Source organism: Branchiostoma floridae, chromosome 8, assembly GCF_000003815.2.
Source record: "Branchiostoma floridae strain S238N-H82 chromosome 8, Bfl_VNyyK, whole genome shotgun sequence".
Taxonomy (NCBI): domain Eukaryota; kingdom Metazoa; phylum Chordata; class Leptocardii; order Amphioxiformes; family Branchiostomatidae; genus Branchiostoma; species Branchiostoma floridae.
The window spans coordinates 7,260,315-7,270,182 of record NC_049986.1 but is presented as its reverse complement, the minus strand read 5'-3'; the positions used below and the strand labels follow the sequence as shown (position 1 = coordinate 7,270,182).

The following is a 9,868-nucleotide window of genomic DNA, read 5'->3' as shown; positions in this document are numbered from 1 at the left end:
TGAAGTTAAGTTAAGAAAACACACTCATATATCACTCGTATATCTCAGTTCTATTGCATTCCATGCATTACACACTGTACAAACAAGGAGTATGTTAGATTTGTGCTTTATTGTGACTCACTAACTTCTTTTCTATACTCTCTGATATCATCATATTTACTGCAGGATAAAACAGCCTCTGATACCTAGGCAAGAAATGTTGTGTATTCTATTACAGTCCTAGCAATGGGGTTAAAATTCTACATTTCATAACTGTTAACAGATTAAATCTGACCGTTTCCAAAATCATATGCAGTTGCTGGAGTAACTACTTTTTAGGAAATCTTTTAACAGTTGATGCAGGAGTCTGTAGTTAACAGTGTAGTTCTTTTTTCTGTTTATCAATGTCACTTGTAAAATGTACATGTACACCTGTATAATTACAATATGTTGTGGAAAATACCAGTGACCTGATGTATTTCCTTTGTACTTTGGGAATCTGCATCACCGATGCGCAAAATTAGTAAGGGTTACTGACCCGCCCCGAGGTGTATTTGGTTTCATAACGCAAGGGCCTTTGCTATACCCACCGAATAAAACCACAGAGTGACCGGAGCGAACAAGCTGGTTTTATGAGGTGGTTGATGACACCATATACACCGAGGAAAAGCAGGTCATTAACCTTGTTATCATATAGCCAACCCAAACTTGAAAAACTCCTGTATGACACATAGATCCCTTGGTATTATACGTGTGAATTCCTTTGTCCAATTTATGAAAATTCACATTTGTTCTTTGGTGCATACATTTGTAAGGAGATTGAATTTTGAAACAAAAATTTCCACAGAAAATATTCGAAACATTGCAGTCTTTGGCTTTTTACAACAACACTCAGTATCAATGTTAACAGAAGGAGCCATTCCCCCTTGCAGTCTGTACTTATTCCCTCTGCTCTGGCATATGTTTCGCTCCTTTCGATTGGCCAATGCTTGTATAAGTGTACTATTTTTGTTCAGTTATCTAAACTAACGTCTCCTTCTCCATAACCAGTAAGGGATCTATTTCTTGACGACATTCTGTCAGCTTTTGCTCCAGTTCTATCGGCTCAGGTCTTGTCGACGGTTCTTCCCGCCAACACGACTTCATGACGTCATACAGTCTGTCCGGACACCCGGGTGGTTTCTGCAGACGATATCCCTGTCTCAGGATCCCGACCAACCTGGGACAACTCAGTTGGATCTCGTGCGCATAGACGGGTTCATCCCCGAACGCGGCGATCTCCCACAGCAGCACGCCGAACGACCACGTGTCGCTCTCGCACGTGAACTTGCGAGACTCCAGCGACTCCAGAGCCATCCACTTCAGAGGCAAGAGCTCGGCCGCCCCTTTCTCCTCATGGTCAGCGGAAACGTAAGCAGTAGCTGTGTATACGTCATGGGCCAGACCAAAGTCAGCAAGTTTGGCTACGTCATCACCGCTGACGAGAACGTTTCGGGCGGCCACGTCACCGTGAGCGATGCGCAGACGTCGGAGCTCCTTCAGGGCACATGATATGTGGACGGCATAGCGAAGGAGGTCACCCAAGGGGATAGCACCATTCTGTCTCGGTTGCTGTTTTAGAATCAACGAGAGGTCGCCCTTAGCAGCATATTCCAGGAGAATACACTTCGGTGTTGACTTGGTGATGACTCCGTACAGCCTGATGATGTTGGCATGTCCATCTGTTTGGTGCACGGCTATGAGTGAAGCGACCTCCCGACAGAAAGCTCGATAGAATTGTCGGTCTTCCCCTCGGACGGACTTCACGGCTACCGCGACTTTAGCGCCAGCAGTACGGAGATGTCCCTTCCTGATCTGCGCAAACGCACCCAGTCCGATCAAGTCACCCGTAGTCAGATCGTTTGGTCTCTTTTCCCAACGGTTGAGCCAACCCGGCTGCAAACTTTGTGCCAGGTCTTCTTCCATATTCCTTAGTTCCAGGAGAGCCCTTTTCTCCTCCTCTGTGGCATTATTAACTCCCGCCAGATTAGCTCTGTTCCTTTTGTAGAGTGCCATCAATGCTGCCACGATCAGCAGGGTCAGTATCGTCGGTATTAAGATCTGGAGTAGCAACGGGAATGGTGATGTGTCCGTTTGCATGACGTCACACAACTGTCCAGTCCATGGCGGCTCGCAGGCGCAGCTTCCATCCACGTGGTGACACGTGGCGTTGTTCTTACAGCCACAGTCGTGCCGACATCTCCATCCGTACAGACCAGTGGGGCAGGGAATGTTGCAGTGTCGGCCGAACCAGCCCTCGGTGCAGTTACACCAGCCGTCGATAGGAGCGCACCTGGCGTGATTCTCACAGCGGCAATCACTGCTGCACCCCTGCCCGTATGTACCAGCTTGACATGGTGTCTGACACCTGGTTCCCGCCCACCCTGGGGGACAGACACAGCCAACCCACCTGTCACAGCTCGCACCACTCGGACAGTCGCACGACTCTGCACACAGTTCGCCTGTTTTGTCTGGAGGACAAGCGACGGCTTGAAGCTCATAACTAGTACGAAAGATCCACCTCTTGTCTGTTACAACAGTACATTCGTAGGTACCGTTGTGTTCGGACTGTACGCTTTCGATCCTTACCCGATCTTCGTCAGCTCCTTGCAGCCACTTTTCTGTTTTATTAGGAAATGTCCACATCATGTTCTCGACAGTCAGATGGAAAGCCTTGCAACGCAGAATTACAGAGCCGGTGATGTAAATCCTTCGCGAGTCGCTAGGTGTCGCTGTGATCACAACAGTACTGTGAGGAATGTCGCAGACGTCACCTTGCCATCCAGGCTGACACTTACAGGCCCCGTTTAACCCATGGCAGCGGGCGCCATTCTCACAGGTACAATTTTGATCACACAACAGGCCGTATTTGTCCGGTGGACATCCAACCGGCTGGAAGTGAACCTCAACAGAAGGATGGAGTATTTCACCTATCACGCCTGTACCAAGTTTGGTGGTGAAAGAAAAGTCGTCAGGAAGCTCGCATGTGAATTGATGGCTTCCTGTTGAAGCTAGAGTTAACAAAGCGACAAGTCTAAAGTGTGACTTAGTCCGAGGTATAGGCAGATCGTTGTTCTCGATAAACGTGCACGTAGGAGCCCCGCTATGTCTGTTAAGAATTCCAAATTGAAAGCTAGACGTGCTATATCGAGAAGGAAAACATCTAAAGCACCTCATGTTTGCGTTCCAAAGATCCTGATACTGTCTGATTTGTACTGCATGTCCGACGTCTGATACAACCTTTACCGTGCAGTCATTTGAGGTGGTGTAGCTGAAAGCGTAAACATCTGAAGATAGGGTTTCAATAAACGTGTAGTCATTGTAATAAACCACTCCGCCAGGTATGGTTACAGCTTCCGCCATCGTTTTCACGTCGAAGATCAACTCACCTGACCGACTCTTCTGCTGCGCACTCCGGATAGGCATTTCGCAGGTGTTGTTATAAATAGGAGGATATCCCTCCACGTCTTGGAGTCGTACATGTACATATACATACAGCTGCTCTGGTGATGACCTTCTAGTGACGTTCAACGTGAGGTTATAGGTCGGCTCCACGCTGTATTCCAACGGACGTGCAACTTGGATCACACAGTCGGGTGTGCTATAAACAACACGGAAGCGTCCGTTCTTGTTCCCGTCGAAGATTTCACAGCGAGCTTCCTCACCGAGACTTTTCCCTACTGCTGACCCGACGTTAAGGACAGTCTCCCCCGTGCGAGCGTTCTCTGGTACGGTCACCGACAACAGCACGGTTGCGAGAATCGACTCTGATAAGATCAAACAGGTAAAGAGGAAGAAAAACGCCTTGTTTAGGTTGGATGCCATCTTGTTCAAGTTTGACCCAGTCCTCGGCTTTCGCGTCCTTCACTTTTCAAATTTGACCCGTAACCAGTTCGACAAGAATATAGTGAACCATTCCCTATCGCCCGAGGGCGCAAATATGGCAGATAGTCAAGGCTGGGACAGTCAGACCCACAGTACAGACAAAAAAAATACTGAAAACAAAATTTTTAGTTAAAATCTTCAAATTCGACGTCAGCAGATGTAAGCTACCTAAGTGTACCTTACTTTTCTGTCCTGGTGAAATAATATGAATGAAATGACTTACTTTGCTGTTGATTTCAACCCACTGTATATATCCTGTTGCTTAAGGGGAGCACATGCCAGTACAAGTAGTAGTATATTTCGAGTTTGTCCCTGGTGCTGAAGACTATCCACACACAAACACATGTGGCTCGTTCTCATTTTAATGTCGAAATGCTGTCGCCTGACTTCAGGCCTTGAAATGGAGCAAATTATAGACAACATCACTGGTTCCTTCATTTTTCCACAACCCCAGTAATGTTTTACAAAAGATGCACAGCAAAATTCGTATTGGTGATGGCTTAGAAGATTATTATAGCCACGGGTGGGATTTCACCCCCTAAAAAATGGCTGTCGCCTGAGAAGAAACGAAGAATTCAAATAGAAGCCAAAAATGTAACAATTCAGTTCCCAGAATGATTGTTCGGTAGGTGAAACCAGCTGACCAGGCCCTCTAAACGATCACGTCAGATCGCTCCTGTCACTGATCTTGGAGGCTATGTGAGGTGGTTTATGCCTGTCGCCAGATTCTGTAACAAACGTTACCACCATGAGAACGATGGTTGCCAAGGTTATATTATCCACGGATAAGACTAGAAATGACCGTTTTTGTGACGCTGTACAGTTTTTCTGGCTTTCTAAAGAAACAAGAAAGGGTTGTTGACTGTCATTTGTATCGCACCTTGCTTAACAAAATGTTGTACAGAAATGACTGTAACAAACGTTACCATTGTTCGATACTGTCTAAGCTTTCTATTTGACCTGGTGTAAAAAAGCTGCCCACTTTTTAAATGTTCCTAGGGACGCCCACTTATACCTAAATGATGTAGTCAATAAAATGAGTCCTTTCGAAGAAAACAGGGTAAAGTCTACTGTTGTAACAAACGTTACCGGTAACGTTTGTTACATGCCCTATAATGCATTACCAATGGGACCGAAAATAATAAGTTGCCATTTTTTGGCTATGGTTAAAAGAGGAATTTTCCTAAACAACCACTTAGTTTTCACTGAAAATAAAGCCGATTTATTTTTCGACCAAAAAAATGCAATTTTCGACATTTCAATGAGAACGAGTGATGTACATCTGTCCCCTTCCCAGCTTTGCCACTGTTTCTGATGGCAATTAACGAACAATGACACATGTTCGTCCATACGGGTGTGTCTCCACCGACTGAAGTGAAGGTTGACTTGGAGGTCAAAATGCCATCACTGGTTTTCACAAGCTAGGTACTCGAACAGGAAGTTAGGTCAAAGGTAAAAAAAAGTCAGTGTCCTTTCCTATATTCAATTTCTTGCTGTATACAAATTTGTTGCTTTGTGGAGGAGGATTTTAAAGATTTTTGAAAACATCTTTGAAGACAAAGTTGAGTGGAAAGGAACTTGTGAATACAGAAGGACGAGAGAGTCGCCATCAAACAAATAAAAATAAGTGATGGTACGTCACGCGGTCAGTTGCATTTTCAACATGGCTCAATTTTCCATAAAACCGTTACCTTACGAATAAGTCCACGAATTATCAATAGGCAACTTGTTTTTGTCCGTCGTGTTGAGGTCACCTAATGGTGATAACTGATAAGACAATGTTAAACGGATGTAAACTTTATGTCCTGTTTTCAACGTTTACCTTTGAACTCCATGAACTCCGTCTCGTTCTTTCAAACCAAACCATAGGATAATTTTCTTTGATATGACTACTGCTGGTTTGATAGTGCATATGAAGATTCAAATTTCGGTCATTCATAAGGTCATTCATAAGGTACCCCATTTTTAGCAGAGTTGGTGCCTTGTTCACGCCTTAACTTTTCAGATTTTTCTACATTGACTTTTTTTCCTTCTATATGTATAGGAAGAAGGATGGCCCTGATGTCTTGTATTGCATCCGCGTGCGCATCAATTTTCATCGCCCACGCACAAAATACACTCACTCACACACACATTCACACACACACACACTCACACACACACACACACATACACACACACACACACAAATACACTCACACACACACACATACACACACACACACACAAATACACTCACACACACACACATACACACACACACACATACACACACACACACAAATACACTCACACACACACACACACAATACACACATACACAACACGCACACACGTAGACACACAACACACACACACGCAGTCACACACATTCATATACATGCATATTAGATATCTCTGTATGACAGGGTTGTGAAATGAAGATGTCTTGTAAAACTGTACAAGAAAGTACAACGAACTTTCAGTGATAACATCTATGAAACGTATGATTGACGTCGTCTTGTTTTCTGTTATTCAGTTGTAAACGTTGCCAAAATATGCAAAATCAATTCTTTCAGATGTACTGTTATTGTTCTTACTTTTGAACACGGATACTGCGTTGAATATATTGACGTTTCATTGTCGTCAGTACAAACAGTGACATATTAGTCATGCTAGTTTTGAACACAGATACTGACCTAAAAATCAGGACACGAGGCAATGCCATAGACAGATATTGCACATATGAGACACCGCTATTGTTGTTGCTTTGTTGTTTTAGTTACCTTATGTATGCTTGCTGGTCGGTTGTGCTACTAATGTGCTCTATTATAAGGAGTTTATCCCTCTGGTACGAGAAAGTTGCCGAACCGCTCCGATCAAAGTTAAACATACTCAGATCAAAGACATCAGCGAAAACATTAGGATCGATGCTGTTTACTGACAACAAAGGGGAACGTACGATGTGTCAGGCACATGCACAGAGCAGTGTAACATCGCCATTTTCATGAGTGAGGGTAGCTGGTACCCACCTTTGCCAACAATAGATTTTTTTTCATTTTTGTTCTTTGTTCTTATTCTTTGATTTTATATTACTTTGGCATTCTATGACATTAGTTATCTGTTTTCCGATACTTGTTTCAATCTACGTCATATATGTGCTCATTAACAGCGCTCAGATCAAAGACATCAGCAAAAACATTAGGATCGATGTTGTTTACTGACAACAAAGGGGAACGTACGATGTGGCAGGCACCTGCACAGATTCGTTGGGACATCGCCATTGTCACGATTCAGGGAAGTTTCGCAGTTTCCGTACTCGCGGCAATATGGCAACGTTGAGCTGGCCGACACTGATTGGCGGAGAGGCGATTTCGTCATGCTTGGACCAATGGCAACGGCTCAGATTTGAGACGACATATCCGCCCACACACCCTGCACGCTGGCGCATTTCGACGTCGTCTCTCGACGGCTTCAGATCGTGTTCTGTTTGGAGTGAGGAGAATTTTGTTGGGGCGCCGCAGAACTGACACTGGTTCTGACCACCGGCCCCAAAGTTTGATCTACTTCGACTACATTCCTGAACACACCACCTACGGTAAGAAGAAATGTGCACACTCGCTCTGACTGGCAAAGTTTATATGACCGTTTTCAATGCAAGTCTAGCATTCTAATGTATGTTTATACGTTCGTTCAAGTTCTAGAAGAGTAACAACCGCTTTGAGGATATGCACAATCTTTCAAATATACATAGTTATTACATATTTTTAATCCAATTTGCCTCTGTTGGATGTTTAACACGTATTTTTGTTCTGACAGTGACGTCAAAAGCATGCGGTGGATTGTGCTTGTCTCGGCTCTGCTGCTGACCGCCTCGATCGGTGAGTGTAGATTTTTGAATGATTTCCGAGTGTAGCATGAGTTGTTTGACGGCCCAGAGTTGCTCTAACGTGCAAAACAAACATGAATCATTTCTGAAAAAACACATTCTGATCAACATATGACAGTGCTAGTGGCAGACCATTTTTTTGTGTGTAAAAATGAAGACTTGAGCAATATATTAAGTCGTCCAGGAAGACTAGTCATCAAATGCGTCGAGTAATGACTGAACCGCTCATCAATGAGTTTTTTCTTCCCATAGACTTCTATGTTATAATTCGTGGTTTACATGGGTGCGTTTATAATGACAATGACAATAAAGTTTATTGCATATTCATGCCCAATTGGGGCTAAATGCAGTGAATTTGGTACAAAAGGTAGTAAACGCAAAGTTATACATATACTATAGTTTACATGCATCTTCTCTCTTCTTAAAACATTTGAAGATGAACTTACAGAGATTTTCCAGTATATCGTGCTCAGATGATGACATGAGATATTTGAACATATCTTTTTTCGTTATGTGTAAATATTTCCTATCTACATGTGTAGCATTAACGAATGTATTGCGCAGATCATTGTACAGAGAACACTCTAGGACAAAATGTATTTCATTTTCTACATGCATGTGATTCTTATCGCAAAATATACATAGTCTATCATTAGGAGGAGTTCGGTTGTATCTACCAGCTTCAATTTCCAATGGGTGATCGCTGATCCTTAGTTTAGTCATGGCTCGGCGATAGCTAAAGTTTGTTATATCTTTGTAGTGCTTTCATTGCTGTGGTGAAATTGCACCCAGCTGTAAACACCACTCCTAAATAGCAGCAAGAGGAAACTATTTCTATGTCTTTGTTGAGTAAGTGGAATTTGAGATTTGAAAAACACATGTCCCTTTTTGATAAATACAATTATTTTTGTCTTATTTAGATTGACTGATAATTTCCATTTGTTGCAGTAGCGGCCTAGAGTATGTTGAAGGCCATTTTGACTAGTTGATAGTAGAACGAGGTCAATAAAGCTACGTGAAATTTCAGCAGATTTTTCATTCTATGTTGAGTACAGTTATCCTATATCATGGAAACAAATTGCCAACGTCAACAGTACATATATTTTTCGGATCATCAATCTAACTTTTAATATCAGTTCCGCTGGTTAAAAGGGAATTTCTCACCGCTAAAAACTCGCGTCCATGCAGCCGTTTATTTTTTGCCTTGCCGCCAGGCAAGGCTTTACGCCAGCTTTCTTCCATGGATCCATGGATCAATGGACGGACCTTTTAACCCAGCCCTTCCAAAGCCCCTTCCAAAGGCCCTTTGTTATTTTGGGTATACAAACAGTTTTAGTAATACAGACAGAGACCAAACTGAAAACCATCATAATATAAGAAGAAACAACTCATGAATGGAAACAAAGAAAAAGGATGTGCCATTCCACCCGAGGCAGACTTGCACCCGCCCACCCTTCTGCCAAGAAACGACACATCAAAGCAAACTGGAAATTATAAAGAGGACTAGAGAGTAGAAGGAGAACACCATAGTGAAGGACTGACCACACACACTGAACATCTAACAGACAATCCACCAATAGCAAAGACAGACTGTAGCACCAAACAAAGACTACTACGACAAGGACTCTAAAAACGTAGAACCAAAACTCCCGTCCGCACACTTGCCCATCTAACAGATTGGCACCACTCAGCCAAGAAACTTTCAGAACCAAGTCGAACAAACTCCATCTTGAGTTTAAACCTAAGAGCCTCCTTGATTAGAGACACCAGCTCAATGTGAGATACGAAATTATTGTCAAAGAGAGCCTGACACCTGGACCACCAAATCTTAGACCGAGCGACGGCCAAAATGTAGGTGCAGACATCTCTCTTACACTTCTTCAGGGTAGACGACATAACACCATAGAGAGCGACCGCGCGAGAAACACGAAAACTAGAGACCACCCATCGCCTAATGAACCCTTCGACCCAAGTCCAGGTCAGGAGCACCTCGCCACAAGACCAGATGGCATGGGTAACGGTCTCCGTATCTCTACAGTTTCTCCTCGGACAAAGAGGGGAAGGAGTTCTGTGCCAAATCGAACAAGTCAAGTAGTT

At 43.5% G+C, this 9,868-nt stretch overlaps 2 protein-coding genes across 2 annotated transcripts in view; one reads left to right on the top strand and one right to left on the bottom strand.

Annotated features, from left to right (window-relative positions):
- Positions 1 to 904: 904 nt before the first annotated feature.
- Positions 905 to 4,105, bottom strand: LOC118420678 (proto-oncogene tyrosine-protein kinase receptor Ret-like). The gene has a single exon (XM_035827572.1). The coding sequence runs from the start codon at positions 3,841 to 3,843 to the stop codon at positions 1,000 to 1,002; it is 2,844 nt and encodes a 947-aa protein (XP_035683465.1). The 5' UTR covers positions 3,844 to 4,105; the 3' UTR covers positions 905 to 999.
- Positions 4,106 to 7,294: 3,189 nt separating this feature from the next.
- Positions 7,295 to 9,868, top strand: part of LOC118420950 — a 32,172-nt gene continuing 29,598 nt past the window's right edge. Inside the window, exons 1-2 of the mRNA XM_035828047.1 lie at positions 7,295 to 7,480; positions 7,702 to 7,763. Of these exons, the coding sequence (XP_035683940.1) occupies positions 7,715 to 7,763 (49 nt within the window). The 5' untranslated portion in view covers positions 7,295 to 7,480; positions 7,702 to 7,714. The remainder of the gene's footprint in view (positions 7,481 to 7,701; positions 7,764 to 9,868) is intronic.

What these genes read in the sequence shown, in the direction of transcription:
- LOC118420678 (XM_035827572.1), bottom strand. Translation starts at nt 3,843, where the DNA reads ATGGCATCCAACCTAAACAAGGCGTTTTTCTTCCTCTTTACCTGTTTG.